Source organism: Cryptomeria japonica, chromosome 8, assembly GCF_030272615.1.
Source record: "Cryptomeria japonica chromosome 8, Sugi_1.0, whole genome shotgun sequence".
NCBI classification, from domain to species: domain Eukaryota; kingdom Viridiplantae; phylum Streptophyta; class Pinopsida; order Cupressales; family Cupressaceae; genus Cryptomeria; species Cryptomeria japonica.
In genome coordinates, this window is record NC_081412.1 from 26,003,295 (window position 1) to 26,020,102 (window position 16,808).

The 16,808-nt window shown below is 35.8% G+C and overlaps 1 protein-coding gene across 1 annotated transcript in view; it reads right to left on the minus strand.

Annotated features, from left to right (window-relative positions):
• Positions 1-5,184: 5,184 nt before the first annotated feature.
• LOC131078558 (phytanoyl-CoA dioxygenase) overlaps positions 5,185-16,808 on the minus strand; it is an 83,510-nt gene continuing 71,886 nt past the window's right edge. The window contains exons 6-9 of the mRNA XM_058016283.2: positions 6,232-6,379; positions 5,985-6,129; positions 5,770-5,856; positions 5,185-5,565 (exon numbers count right to left, since the gene is read on the minus strand). Coding sequence (XP_057872266.2) covers positions 5,523-5,565; positions 5,770-5,856; positions 5,985-6,129; positions 6,232-6,379 — 423 coding nt within the window. The 3' untranslated portion in view covers positions 5,185-5,522. The remainder of the gene's footprint in view (positions 5,566-5,769; positions 5,857-5,984; positions 6,130-6,231; positions 6,380-16,808) is intronic.

Genomic DNA, 16,808 nt, shown 5'->3' on the forward strand with positions numbered 1-16,808 from the left:
TAATAGACATCATCAGCCCTAAGTGCAATCACCTTCGAGTACTTGAGATAAGTGTTGCAATCTTCATATGAATATAATCCATAATCAGATCTGAGGATCTTTTCTGGCTAGGTTTTTTCTCCTAGGAGGTTTTCCCAGAGTAATCGTGCCTTGTTCTTATTTGTTCTTTTATTGGTTATGCTTAAATCTGGAAAACTATAAACTATTCATTTAATCAATTTAGTTAGTAATTAAATTCTGATTTTCTAAGTTTATATTAATCTGAAAGTGTTAAAATTCAACATGGTATCAGAGCCAAGTTGTACTAACCATAATCAAATCTAGCATCCTGTAGCCTAGATCTTGCACTTTATTGTTGTCGTAAAATTGATGATAGGTTCCAGGATCGAGGAGAGATTGAAAAGGTTTGTGATCAAAGGTTTAGCTTGATCACATCTTGGTCCTGTATGCTTGAAGATCTAACTCTTCAGCGTCATTCAAACTAAGTATTTTTTGAGTCATTGCATTCTTGATTGCAAGATATATTATACTCAACTTATCCAAGAGATTAAAGTATTATCGTTTGGCTGACTTAGTTCTAGGTCGTATTGATTTTATGATTCTAATTGCCTTAGTTGGTAGACTTATCTACTATAGAACATTATTTAGATATCATCATGATCTTTGATTTGCATACTCTTTTAGAACTTAGAAGGTATTCTAAATTTCTGCTTGAGTATTGCAAGGTATTATAGATAGATGCTTCGTTAATGTTTTGATTGGATTCAAGAATGTCTTGGACTCATCAGCCACAATTGTCATCCATATGACTATGATCTAAATACTTGTTATGTTCTCAGCATATGTAATTTAGATAATGTTATCATGTTAAATAATATGGATTGGTTCTATTATTGACTCTTGATCTAAAAGTTCTAAGTATTTTTGTAATGAATACTTATTCTAAGTGAGAAGCTATGCTTGGTTGAGTTTAGTTTTTTTAAATGATCTTCATTCATGACATTTTTGTTGACTTGAATTCTACTTGACATGAACGACTTATGGAGATGTGTACAGTCATAAGGAGTTAATGATTGTTTGCCTTGGCATCATTGATATAAGTATACCGACTGAGGTGTAGGAATTTTATGTTCTATTAATTATGGAGATGAACTCTTAATGAACAGATCGAGATCACTTTGACTTAATATTTTGGCCTATGAGTAATTTTACTAATAGGTGTTCTTGATAGAAAAGTTTAGTTGAAAGATGATTTGCAATCTTGTTCGTAGTATGCAAGGGTTAATGCTAGCCTTATAGTTTGTATAATATAGATCTTCTTCATGTGCCCTTTTGACGTATATGATTCTTTTACTATCATAAACTACCTTCAGATCTGTTTTGTTTTGATCAAATATAAATTGTGCTTGGTGGTTAACAAAGAGTATAACTAATGAGTATTTTATCATTTTGTAGAATGATGTTGTTAGAACAATTTCATCAATGCTCATTTGTTTTGATTCACTTCTAATTACTTTCCTCTTGACTGAACTGCAAATAGACGAACTAATGGATAGTATGGCTGCATTCAGTCTTTGGTCTCTTCTTTCTGAGTGAACTACTACCTTTGTTTATTGTTACACCAATGTTATAAGTTGTTCTAGTTTTCATGTGTTTCAGAACACAACTTTGAGTTGTTCTCAACCTTCAAATCTGACCATTGATGTAAAGAATGAGATCTACTAAATGTTTTATGAAGAAGTTATGTGTGGCCCCTTGTTGTTTTAGAAGTGTATTAAAAATCCCTTTTTTTTCTCTCTTAATGTTTTAGTGCAAACCTTTTTTTGTTTGGTTTTGTAATACCAAAGATAATGATCAACTATGGACCTTAATGGAATCTTGAGTTCTGATAATTGTAGATTCATCACTTCTCCTATAAGAGGTTGATGGGGCACAGTTGGATAATTTGTGAGGTTTGAGTATTCTTTATTGTGCTTACTCCGTCATCTGTTCCAAGAAATTGAATTTATATAGTGTCTTGATAACATTGCATAATGTTTCTATTCATTGGCTGAAACTATTTTTTATAAATCTGTGATTCTAATTGTGGTTCCTCCTTGAAACATTTCCCATCTCTTAGGATTTTCGTTTTCTATTGATGACATTTGATTGGCAATCTTGTTGTGTAATCTCTTGATGGAAGTTATCCTCATCTTATCTCAATAATTGTGCTATGGGTCCACCTTATTGATTGAAAGAGAGATGGACAAGATCCTTGAGATTAACATAAAAGATTGGTTGTGCAGAAGTTAAGAGGGAGTGCCCCCTTCTGAGTTTGGTATACTCTAACTTATGTTGGTTGATTACCTTTTGATTATAAGTATTAGCATGGAATTTTTGGGTCAAGCATTTTTTAAATTTTTGAACTGACTTGATGTTTGGCTATCAGTCTGATGTTGAGGATTAAGAGGGAGCCCTATGATCTTCAATAAAACTCTTGAGTACTTGATAAACCTAGGGTTTTGTAAAGATTCTAACATGTTCCTTAAAGTATTTGAAATGCTAATTTTGATTTTTTATGTGGATGATCTAACTCTGACTGATAAAGATAGCCTCGTGATTTAATAAGAAAGAATTAGCTCAAAATTGAGATGGAAGATCTAAACTCAGAATGCATTACTTCTAGGTTAGAAGTGTGGCAAGGATCTAATGAAATTATTCCAAGTCAAGTTTTCTATTGTTATGTTAGAATTATGGATTGTAAACTTATATGGAAACTAACTTAAAGTTGAGTATGTCTGCAGCCAACTATGATTTTGCAGATTCGTCGGAATAGAGGCAGGTTGATTGGTGAGTGCTTCGGCTAATCAAAGTTAAGCATATTGTTGCAGCCAAGCATATTTTGATATTTGCAAGACAATTGATTATGGGCTGAAGTTGCTTAGGTTCAGATTGGTCAAGAAGTGTTACAGACAAGGAAAACACTTCAAGAATTCACCCACTGCGATCTCTTGGACCTATAGGGACAGTCCTCAGTTGCATTGAGTATTATCGTAGCTAAATACATTGTTGCAAGTGTTGCATCAAGAGAAGCAGTGTGATTTCTCAAAATTCTTGTTATGCTGTTTTGATTTATTATCAAGATTGTATAGAGATACCTGACAATTCAGTGTTTTATGGAAGGACAATCCTGTGTTGCAGATGTTCTCACCAAGTCTCTTGAAACTTGAAATAGACTTGGAGCTGTGGAGAACACTGCCTTGGTTGAGAGGGAGTCTCAACCTCAGTGATACATTGTGTTGTATCAACCACCCTCTGCGAACAATGTAAGGTGGGAGTGTAATCTTCTCAGGGAGAAAAGTAATTGTTACCATCCTCTGTGGGCAATGTAAGATGGTAGAAAAAATTCTCTCCGTGCGTCTCAACCTCAGTGATACATTGTGTTGTATCAACCACCCTCTGCGGGCAATGTAAGGTGGTAGTGTAATCTTCTCAGGGAGAAGAGTAATTGTTACCATCCTCTGCTGGCAATGTAAGGTGGATCCAGTCTATACTTGTGTGCGAGCTGGAAGACTATGTTATGTAGTTCCATTCTATGCTTGTGTGCAAGATGGAAGACTACAACATTTTGATTATGTCTATTCCATTTCTTTCTTGTGTGCAAGATGGACGATTATGTTTATTAGATTCCATTCTATGCTTGTGTGCAAGATGGAAGACTATGTTTTCATTTTATGCTTATGGAGAGCAATGATTATGTATCTCCACTCTATGCTTGGGTGCAAGATAGAAAATTATGATGTTACATTCTTCTTTGGGAGAAGACTGAGGTAAAGACAATGAATGATGGATATGTGTGATCGATGGCATGGAAAGACTCCATGATGTGCATGAATAATTCTATATGTATTCATGACTTGCAAGTGTGCATGTTAAAGTTTAAAGTCACCCTCCACAGGCAATACAAAATGGATACTATGGGATACTTGTTGTGATCCTCTCTCAGGGATATTTGAAGTTGACAGCTAAATTTGAACATTGTATGTATTACTTAAGGTTGGGCCCTAATCTTGTAACCTGGTTGTAACATTATCTTTCTCCCTAATTAAGAGGGAGTGTTGATTGCAATTAGGGATGGCGGATTCCAATTGCCTTGGGCAACATTGGAATCCGCCCAAGGGAGCCAGCCCCTTCCCCAACGTGTAGGGCTAGGCCCTATACGTCACGACATCAAATAAAGACTCCACACTACATTCAAGCCAACATGATAGAGCCAACCCTATCCCAATACATTTCGGATTAAATAAATTAAAAGGTCTTTAATTTATAAGGCAAGCCGACATGTTTAGGAGTATTGCGCCACATATAAATAAACATAAACTTCATCACCATTCAATTATTCATGTTCATGCGAAATACTCATATCTGCCTTATGCGAATTAAAGGAGAGATAATTACAACGAAATATATCTACTATACCAGGGAGTTATATCTGCCATTGAAGTGCAAAATTCATCCATAAGGAGAGTGAACTGAAGTGCTAAAGGCTGCAGACCAGCAAAGTGTAGGTTTCATATGCAATATAATTTAGACCTAAAGTTTGGATCTGACTGCTGTTGGAAGTGTTAAAGGGAGCAGATTTGACAACTTGTTGCTTGTGAAAGTGCAGTCTTGTGAAAGACATCATCAGCCCTAAGTGCAATCACCTTTATGTACTTGAGATAAGTGTTGTAATCTTCATATGAATATAATCCATAATCAGATCTGAGGATCTTTTCTGGCTGGGTTTTTCCTCCTAGGAGGTTTTCCCAGGGTAATCATGTGTTGTTCTTATTTGTTCTTTTCTTGGTTATGCTTAAATCTGGAAAACTATAAACTATTCATTTTTTTCAATTTAGTTAGTAATTAAATTCTGATTTTCTGAGTTTACATTAATCTGAAAGTGTTAAAATTCAACATCAACTTCTTCCTAAGTTTAAGGAAAGATAGTATTTGACATAACAGTGCGGCTATAATGGATTTTTCTCATTGCATTTTACCATTTTGCCATTTAAAAGCTATATTAATTCATTCACTCAAGATCATGATAAGCTAAAATAGCAAACTGGGTAAGTACGTTTCTCTTTCTATGGCATAATATTTTGGGTTTCATAATAAAAACACAGGTGTCCAGAAGCTAAAATGAAAAGGAACCTTGGAAGAATGTCCTTTGTAACAAAGACTGAATTCAATGAACTTATGAGTCTTATCCAAACATCTTAAATTTCAAATTGGTGCATAAAGAGAGAGCAATCAATCAAAATAGTCATCTGAATTATTCAGCCACATAGCAAATCTAATTCATTGAAGCTAAAACTGTAAGTATTGTTTAGTCGTATTCACTGTGGGTGTTTCTGTTATATGCTTACTAAAATACTAATAACAGTGAAATGTTTGAATATTTTAAAGTAGCATTGACTTCTTCAAACCCTTAAATTCATGAATATATACAGGTAGGGGATCCATGAATTCCAATCAAATTTGATAGTCCCATGGATATTTTCTTATGCAACATAGATAGGTGATGGAGCCACCTTCCTTTGTAGCCTGCAAGATTACATTTTTCAATCAGGAATCACCCACTTGATCTAAACATACAAATAAGCATTTTTCAATGCATATAAACTACTTTTTTTAATATTAAATCAAGAGTCTTAGAAAAGCTATCTTACTCATTCAATAATATCTTATATTTGAATTGCTCACATTAGATAAATACAGCAAACAGATTTCCTAATTTATGATGCGTACCAGTTGTCTTCAGCCCAAGTGCAACCATCAGTATCAACAGCATGAAGACTAAGTGCGTGCCTTGATTTGGGTGATTTGTTTTCAAAACTACATAAAGAGAACATTGAAGTATGTCACTCTAATTGTAGTTGTTCAATTTTACTTTTATCAACTCTATTTTGGTGGAACCCGCCAAGACCTTATAATTGACTTGAACAAAACATCTAGTTACTTACCTATGGTGCACAAGGTCACCGTGAATCACTAGTAAACTCCCTGCCTTTACTTCGATTGGCACAAAATCTTTGTAGTCATAGGTAGGAGACGGTTTATCGAAGTGGACCCCATTGCTATCTCTCAAAAACCTTCTCACAAGACCATCTGTAAAAAGAACAAAATGTTCCAAGAATGCTTACCGTAAATTAACATTAATAGAACATATTATGGTCAAAGAGCTCTTTAAGAAAGAACCTGCCTTCACACCTTTATGAGATTTTGGAAGCGCCCATATGCAACCATTTTCAATGGTAGCATCCTCTAATGCCAGCCACAAGCCTGTACATGAAGGTGGTTCTGTATACAAAAAGGAATTATCTTGATGAGGTACCACCTCACCTCCTATTCCTGGTTGCTACACAAACACAAAAATGTAATTTATCTCAATAGTGATTTGGAAAAGCATAATTATCTTTGTCAGAGTTAAGATTAAGCAATTACAAGCAAATATTGGACAGCCCTTCGATATGAAGAATGATTTGCTAAAATTAATTAAACATCAAGAGTAAATGTTGACCCCAGTATTCTAAAACATTTAGTGTTCTGCTAACTTCTATGACAACTGCAGTATAGCTTCAAGACGAAGTAAGTGTTCACAACAATTATATTGTCAGCCATTTCAAACATAAAAATTGATTCATGGATTAGCAATTGTAATGTCACAAAGTGCAATTACTAGTACTAAGCAAGCAATAGATGTAATTAGAATGTAATATAATGCAAATATTAATATGAATATAAAGTAATTAAGAAGAATAGAATGGTGACACAACATTCTAGTCCAAAGCATTTTCTCTGTAGTTTTATGCCCTTGGACGGCTTTCTTTTTCTAGCAAATTGTTGATGGTATCATGATGTTGGAATATTGTTATTGATGTCAAAGGTGTAGATTGTTGTTATAAGCTTATTGTTAAAGAATATTGTCATTGATGTCAAAGGGGTAGATTGTTGTTATAAGCTTATTGTTAAAGAATATTGTCATTGATGTCCTAGGCATATAGACAAAATATCAAAGGCAGATTGCTTTATTTCAGTATAATTAAAGAAAAGTTTATGAATGCATGCTGACCCCATTTCTTATTGGCAAGTCAACTTCAAATGGACTTCATAAGGCTGGTCAACTCTTTCATACTTGGGCGCTCACTTAGCATTTTGGAGTTATAAATTTAAATAAAAATGCTAGCCAACTTCATGAAAAAAAGAAGAAAAACAGATATAAATATATTTTAATTCACCCAAGTCATTTTATCATACTTTAGAGGAGTAATGCATTTGTTAGATAACAGCGAATTCAATTAAGAGAGCAGCATTTATATAGCAGCGATTATATATTATATAAAAAAAGGCAGCGATCATGTGTTGAATAGAGTTTAAGGAGAATTTGGATTAGTTTACCAAGGCAGCAATTACCTTTGAGATGACTTTTGAAAATAAATAAAAATATAAAGGTCTTGTTAACAAAGGCGATGTCTTTTCTAATGGATGCCTCTTTTCAAAGAGATACATCTTTTCATTTGAATGTTAAGATATAAAAAGAGAAAGAACGAGATATGTACATAAGTGAAGAAGGAAGTGTGTGTATAGAGAAAAAGGGATACATCATACTGTTTGGTTGAAAATTTTGTACACTTGGGGAAATATACAAAATTGTGGTTTCAACCACAGCACACAAGTAAAAACTCTCCTAATTAAGGGAAGGCTCCCCCTATCTAACTAAAACTGAAATAAAAAAAAGATGGTACAGCAGTCTTCCTTCTTTCTTCAAGAAAGACAATATCCTTTTCTCTTCACAGAAAAGGATAGCGATTGAATATGAACAACAGTAACTACTTTCAAGTGAAATAAAGTTTCCTAAAAGCGCAAAGACTTCCGTCACTTCCTTCAAGACGGGACAACAATATCAAGCTCAAAGACTTGACTATTGGAAGTCCTATCTACCCTTTGCTATACTAAGTTTTACAATAAATAAAAGATAACAGCTCAAAGACTGGAATAATCTATTCTTTCAACACAAAGACAAGAACTAATGCAAGCTCAAAGACTTGCTGCTATTTCTTATCAAACAATAATTTTTCCTCAAGAATAGACGCAAGCTCAAAGACTTGCTGCTCCTTCTAGAGATTTTCCTATTTTAATTAATCTTCTCTACTTGCAGCTCAAAGACTTGCTGCTATTTCTTATCAAACAATAATTTTTCCTCAAGAATAGACGCAAGCTCAAAGACTTGCTGCTCCTTCTAGAAATTTTCCTATTTTAATTAATCTTCTCTACTTGCAGCTCAAAGACTTCAAATCAGATTGGACTAAGCTCCTTTAGAAACACTTTGCATAGAAGAAATAAAAAAATTCAAACTCAAACATGTAACTCAAAGACTCAAAACTTGAGTAATCCTTCTTTATTATTCTTCAAAACTTTCAATTCACATACATAAGCTCAAAGACTTCTTGCTGTAAATTTGGCAGAGTTTTTGCTTGCTTTCCCAAAAGATGATAATTACAATGGACACCTCAAATATTTATAGAAGAGGAGCCTTGAGAAAAAGGTGGGAGGATCCTAACTAACTTGAGAGATTCTCTCAACCACCAAGACTCATTCAATAACTAACTGAGACTTCATTAACTAACTAAGAGTTACTCCAACTAACTAAGATTTATTCCAACTACAGTCCTAATCGGACACAACTTGTAATTGTCTTACATGTAATTACAAAAGTGCAAGTAATATGTAACTTGCATTTTACAAAAAATACTTTTACATGTAGCTTGCCAAAACTAAAATACAACTAAAGATTACAAAAGAGGGAAAATTCAATTAAGTGTTGAAAAACACTTAAGTTGCATTTTGTGAAGACACAAATCCTTGAAATTTCTGGATGCTCGCTTGTAGTTCCTCAGGATTCGGTTCATGGGTGTTCTTGGCAACAACCATAGTCTTCACAATAGTGTTGACTTATTCCAACTACAGTCCTAATCGGACACAACTTGTAGTTGCCTTACATGTAATTACAAAAGTGCAAGTAATGTGTAACTTGCATTTTACAAAAAATACTTTTACATGTAGCTTGCCAAAACTAAAATACAACTAAAGATTAAAAAAGAGGGAAAATTCAACTAAGTGTTGAAAAACACTTAAGTTGCATTTTGTGAAGACACAAATCCTTGAAATTTCCGGATGCTCGCTTGTAGTTCCTCAGGATTCGGTTCATGGATGTTCTTGGCAACAACCATAGTCTTCACAATAGTGTCGTGACAGCGGAGGAGCGCAGAATTGTTTTTATCCAGGATAGACTGGATTTCATGCAGAAAGGCTTAGTGTTTCATCAATGCTTGAATCGAAGCTGCCGAGAATTGTTCGTTCTTCTATTCATTATGAATCCTCATCTGTAAATCAGCAAGAACTTCTTCTAGAATCAGCTCTCCATCCTGACTTACTATGTTGCAAGAGGCCCTTTCACAATGTGAGACAATATCTCGGTAAACTTCACCCCGGAATCTCCTTGCATCACCGATCTCCTCAATGAGGGATTTAAGAACAAGGGTCTTGTTTTCCAAGAGTTCATCAAATTCCAAGTACATGACCCTGGAAGAGATGATGGCATGCTCCTGCAAAATACTCAGCTGCTGTTGGGGCATGGTACGCCAGATTGTCAGACTTTTCTCAACACTTTCCAGATTCTTTTTGAAAATGTTAGAAGTCTGATCCAGTTTCTCCTCAATGGTCTCTAGTTTAGACATTATTTGAAAAATGTCTTTTATTAATTGTACACATTGATCATGAAGTTGATCAACCCAGGAATCTAGTGCTTGTACCTTTTGAGCAGCCCTTTCCACTCCACGAATCGATTCTTGGGAACCAGAAGAACCTATGGAGTTACTCCCTTCAGCAGCCGGTTTTGTGATTTTATTAATGGCTGCCATAAGCTGTCGGTTTTCCTCTTCTAGCTTGTCTTTCTTCGCTAGAAGCTCATCACACCTTTGCACCAGTGAAGCAACAGAAAAGTGAGCATCATGTTTAATGACCTCATGCTTTTGCTTGCCCAACTCTATCCTTCTAACCTTATAATCAGCAGCTGACATTTCATCAAGTGGCTTATCTACAATAGGTTCCACAATTTCAGCTACTTTCATCTTGTTGCTATCAACAGTTACCCTAGAGATAGTCTTAGCCTTCTTAGCAACTTTGGATCTAGACTGTTTGAGTTGCTGGTAATCAAAGGCATCAGGTGAGATTTCTTGCTTCTTCCTTTTCGAGGTAAAAGAACTAAGCCATGGAGGCAAAGTCATCAACTCTCTTCTAGTAGCAGCCGTAGGCAAAGGAGAAGCAATTTCTGTTTGAATTACCGTGGTCATCCTGGGAGGAATATCTGTTTGGACAGCGACCATGGTTTGCTCAGTTACCAATGGGCATGAAGATTGCCTCATGAATTCTTCAAAACCAGAAGTGGAAGTATCAATTTCTGATAACTGGATGCAAGTAGGAATATCTTTAGGAACTTTCAACACACTTTCTTGTTGATGATCAAGAGATGGCTCGTATGCTGAAATGGGAATTGCATTTTGAGGAGACTCATCCACAAGCAAATCAGGAGGAGAAAGAGGCGTCTCAATGGAAACTGGAGGAATGACCTCATGAGGCGAGTCTGAAACTGGAGACTTAGGAGCGTCATCAGATTGCTACCCCTCTTCTGGATTATCCAAATCGATCACCTGAACATGGAATCGTGATTTTTCCTTCCCACGAATAGTCGTCTCCTCAGGAGGAAGCACTACTGCACGACTGACTCGTAACTTGATCCTTGTGCCCGAAGATGAAGCACCCTCCTTGTTGTCAATCTAAATCTCAGATTTCCGTCCAAGAGGCCCCGTAGAATCATCTTCTTTACCAACCTTAATTTTGATAAGTCTAACAGCATTACTTTTCAGCCATGCGTTAGTGTTGGCCAAGATAGGCTGAAATCTGTCAAGGATGGAGATGCACTCTTTGTGCAACCATTGGATCAAAGGAAGTGGAGCTTCCTCAACCCTCCGTGAAGTGTATTCAGGATCAAATATATGTATGTCATCAATCATCCCTTGTGGGATATCTGCCAAGTTCAAATCAACAATTTGCTCAACAGTGAGCCTGCAGTAATCCATCTTGAGGACTTCGGCTTCTGTGCGGAGATCTACCCAGATGTCTTCAATGCGATGAACATGCACAAAGGATTTCTTGATTTTCTCCTTCACACCTCTATAATCAAAATCAACTCTAGGTTTAAACCTTTTGAGCTTGATTTCTTGCAATTCAGCCTCCATGGCCTTAGCCTTCACAGATGTGACAAGGGAGTATCGGCCAATTTTCAATGGATTTGTGATAGAGATCCCCATTTCAACCTTGTGTCTAGCAGACTGAAAAGTGCGAACAGCCATAATCTGTCTTCCCAACTCCATAAGAATTATCTTATCGGTTGGGTATCTCGGAAGCATGTATGGCTGACTATCATAGCATCCTATCCACATATAGGTGAAGGTGGGAAATTGCAGAAACAAACACCCATACTCAGACACCTTGACCCATGCCTCATCTGATATTTTCTTGTTCCTGAGATTTCTGTCAAACTAACACATGAAATATCCAAAGAATGCATCTTGGACCCTTCTGAAATGCAGTCTGATGGGTTTCAACGGCAACTGGTCATAATATTCCCAAACTGGTATAAGTGAGCGATCACCCTTGGTAAAAAGACCTAGAAAGTGTCTAAGTGATGCTGCTAAATATACCAAATAGGAATTCATGAAGAAGGTCATGGTGGTAGGAACTGCTGCAAGTTGTTCGCACAAGGCATCGCTGATGACTTCCCCCCATGAAATGTGATGTGACTGCCGTATGAACATGATGAACTGATACATCCATGGCTCAAAGACATTGGAATGTTCAATGCCCATCATCCTGCTGAGAAGAGTGATGGTGTCTCCTATCTCCCATTTGAAATCACAACGGTACAACTTTGCCCACCTTGAGAAGGAAGGTCGTGGCTCTTGGATCCACCTATTGATGTGCCGCTTGCAATCTTTTTCCCTCTTCAAGTAATATTCCGCTGCACTTTCTTTGGTGATTTCCATATAAACAGGTGCAGGAGGTATTCTGAAGACCACCTCGATTGTATCCGCATCAAGACGAATTATAGCTTCACCATCATCATTTTTTATGACTCTTGATTCCTTGTCAAAATGATGGGCGCAGGCAAGAACGAACTCAGGTTCTAGGGCAGCCACTGGGAAGGAAGATGCATGATGGATATGGCTATCCAACAGCCGCTGCAAGTTATTATCCTGTAGATCTTCTACCCTATTGACGAATTCTACCATATCAACGTGCCCTATCTCCGTGTCTCTGATGCGATCCAAAGGAGAAGAAACCTGGGAAGGTGCAACCTCATTCTGATATTTGTCATATTTGTATTTCATTTTCTTTAGAGTTGGAGATGCCGACAAATCTGACATTGATTGTGAACCTGGAATGTTGTGATGAAGACTTAAGAGAGTTAAGACAACATCATAGTCAGCTACAAATATCATTCTTCCTTCTCCAAATGGGTAAAACTTTGATTCTTGAATTTCACGATTTTGTGAGAGGAAGAGGGGAGATATGTAGAAATGGGAAAATCTTGACTTTGACCAATTTCGGATCTTGGGAGAATTTTTGCAAGTATACAAGTTGGAAAGGACATACATGCAATCGGGGTTTTAAAACCCGAATACAAATACACTTGTAAATTCGAAAATGGAGAAATGGACGAAAAATGAGATTTTGACTTGCGAGAAATGACAAAAACGGAAAGTACTGATATGGCGAACATGGATGGATAGAAATGGGAAAATCCGGGAAAGTCATTTTCATAAAAATGGGAAGAACTCTTCAACATGTAATCCGGTTTTCAAAACCCAAATTTGCAAGGGAGGGGTATTTCACACTTTTCAACTTGGAACTTTAACCAAAAATGGTTAAATTCCTGAACCATAGGGGAAGAACAAGAGTTTCTAGCGAACTTGTAATCGAGATTAAAAATCCCGAATACAAGTAAAGAGGGAATTTTTGGGAAGAACAATGCAATTCGAAAATTGCATACCAAGGGGAAAAATCCTCTCACAAAAACTGATTTTGGGGGAAGAACAACACATTTACAAAAATGCAACTAAGAAAGCAAGAAAATAATAAAATAAAGGAGAGAAAGGAAAGAAGCCATACCTTTCTTGAAAATGCAAATGCTTCTCCAAAAATGCAACCAATTTTTGGAAAAAAGAAGGAAGACCAAAAATAGAAGCAATCCGCAATGCCAAAACCCTTAACATGTTTTTGCAAAAATGCCCCAAACTGATAAATGTAGCAGCAATCCCGAATTTGGAGGATTAAAATGCCAATAAGAGAGCACAACCAAGAGGATTGGAACAAAATGCCTAAGGAGGAGTTGAAGAAATGATGACAAACGTTTGTAAAACGTAGCCAAAGGAGTCACGTGGAGGAAAACGTGGCCATCATTTGCATCTTCAATGGCATCATTAAATAGCTTAAAACTCTTCTCAAACTCCACGCATAGGTAAGAGAGGGCAAAACGTTTTAGGAGAATGCAGCTTCATTAAGTTCTAATCCCTCAAAATGTGGCATTAAAGAAAAACGTGTTTGCTGATCTAGGGCGAAAAACCAGTCAATGCAACCTCCATTTGGCGTGAAAGGTGTCCAAGAATGCATGGAAATAGGATGCAAACCAAAATGCCTCCTTCCTCCAACAATCTCTCCACAAAATTTGCCTTGAAATGGTCAAAAATCGTTTTTTCTTGCATTTCGGGTTTTTTGGAGCAAAAGACAAGTTTGAATTTGCATGAGAGAATGCAAATCGGGTTTTTGGGAGAGAATAACAAGTTTTAATTTCACTTTTTCCACTTACAAGCCAAAATCGGGATTTTTAAGACAAATAGCAAGTTTAAAATTTTACTTTTTCACTTACTAGGCCAAAATCGGGTTTTTTGGAGCAAATGACAAGTTTAAAAATTGTCAAAAATGCACTTGCAAGGCAAAATCGGGTTTTTTGGAGCAATCTGCAAGTTTTAATTACTTGTAAAAGGGAAATAAAATCCTTACAACAAGTTAGAAATACTTGCACATATGTAATGGGGATTTAAAATCCCTATTACATGCAAAAACCATTAAAGTAGGGGTTTTTTGACCAAACTGCAAGTTTACTTGTAATTGAGTCAAAAAATCCCTATTTTAACTAAACAAGACCAAAAAACAACAAAAAAGACAAAAACAAGAAAGGGAAATTTAAAACAAATTGCAAGTAACATCTTTTAATAAAGATGCACATGTAATTAGCTAAAAATTCCCCTACAACAACCAAAACGATGAATATCATTAAAACTTGCAGTTTGAAGAAAATTCTCCACCTGCAGTCAGGGTTTTAAAACCTGAAATTGAAGGAAAGACATAGCAAACGAACCCAGAATTTGACGAAATTCGAAACGTAGTTCGAGGATGGACTGAAGATTAAGCTAGTCCAAGGATTAGTCGAAATTCTGACTCAGGAAGCGTGCCATAGAGTAAAAATTTTCATTTTTTCACAAAATTTTCATGTAGTGGTCCTTCATTTTTGGAAACAAAAATGAGGACAACACATACAAACACAAAAAGAGTTTATTAAGAGAATATAGAAGACCATTTGAGGAAAATTTGTAGATGATAAATGTGTGTAGATAAAAAGGTTATATCATAATACACCAGCAGCCTTGTGTGAAGAAAAGAATAAATATATAATCAAGGCAGATTTGTGACAAAGGCATATATAATCATCATCCATTGAAGGAGGCAGATTTGTGAAAAGAAGTATACGAGTTGAAAAGATTGAATTGTCCATCATCCGTTGAAGAAGCAACATTCAAGGTGGAACTTGTTTTGGAGGTTGGTGCTTCCTAAAGGAAAGATTGATGTCTCTTGCTAAGTTGGTGCTTAGCAATGGGGGTCAGTGCCTCCAATACGTTGGTGCCTCCAAATTGTGCGGATTGGTGTCTCCAATAGATTGGTGCCTTAAAATTGTGGGAATTGGTGTCTCCAGTAGGATGGTGCCTAGGAAGTTTGTAAGAAAGTTTATATAGCAAATCTATTTTGTTGTGCTTTTCTCTAGTAAGGGTTTCCATGTAAATCATGTGTTCTTCTTGCTATTGATAATGTGCAATTGATGTTATTGTAACTATTAAGTTGAAAAAAGTAAAAGATATGTGTTCTTGTTATTGATAATGTGCAATCGTATTATTGTATTACATTGATTCAGTATAATCGTGTGCTCATCACAAATTCAATTTCATGCACCCTATTATCTTTTGAATTGTTATCACAAAGATGCAATTCACCTCCATTAACTTTTTTCATATTGCAAACCACTCCTTATGAAGAATTGTGTGAAAAGATTCTCTTGAATCTATTAACCAAGGATCTTCACCTTCATGGACATTAGAATAAGTAAAAAAAAGCATCACTTCTTCTATTCATGGACATTAGAATTTTTTTTAAAAAGCATCACTTACTTCTCCATTGGATTATTTTGAATCTATAGAAGAAATGTCTTCATTCTTGTCATACTTCTTCAACCTAAATTGCTTTTTGACATGTCATGTTTTGCCAGAAGTCCAACATTTCAATTTTGATTTGTTAGGAGACTTGCTTTGGCTTTTGATATCCCTTTGCCTCCTTTCTTCTTCCCCTTTTCTTTGGGACTTCCTCTCCTCGTGAAAGCATCCTTTTTCACCACCATTCATGAACTTTCTTGTCATCTCTTCTAACAATAGGGCAGCCACCACTCCCTTAAGTTATCTTTGTTGAACTATTATTTATTGCCATGACTAGATGATCCCATCAATCTAGAAAGGAATAAAGCAATTTAGTACATTTATCCCCTTATTGACTGACAAGAACATTGATAGAATTCGGATGATTGGTAGCAAAGTCTCCATCACCCATTCCCAAGGAATACAATTTCTTTCTCAAGAAAAGTTTGTTAACAGAAGATTTGACTTGAATAAGTTCCCTAACTTTTTTCCACAAATTATGAGTTGTACTTTCACTAGAGACATTTCATACCACTTGTTGGATTAGTCAATGATGTCAAAGGGCTAATTAGTGGCATAATGGATGGAGGTTTAGCACGTGTCAAATTTATGGCACTTGTGTTGAGATTTTTGGCAAAGGATGAACTAATCAAATGCCTACATGGGCTGACCCCATGTCTAGCACCCAAATAGAAAAGATTAAATAAAATATGCAAAAACAACATTTTAATTGGGACTTCAACAATGTTTATGTTGCAGGTACAAAATGAAGGAAGATTAAAGGACAAAAAATGAAGAAGACCAAAGATCATGGAAAACCTAAAATGAAGACAAAGGACTATAAAGTATAAAGATACAAAACCTAGACGAGAGATGGGACTAGTTTAAAGAAGATTTCTAATGAAAGAGGGGACATTCCTATTTGTAATGTTTAATGATTAATATGATGAAAATGTAACAATTTAGACTAATTCTAGAAGTCTACATAGGAATGAGAGATGGAGAGAATTGAGTGAATATATGGGTGAAGATTGTGGAGAAAATCATGGAGAGGTTATGGAGAGATCATAGGAGATGGTTAGGGAGATATTGTAGGAAATAGTTAGAACTAGTTTCCAATTATAATATATTTGTTATGGTCACCTCATATTATATAAAGGGACCATTTGTACAATGTTGATTGTAATGTCCCCATTTTCATGAGGA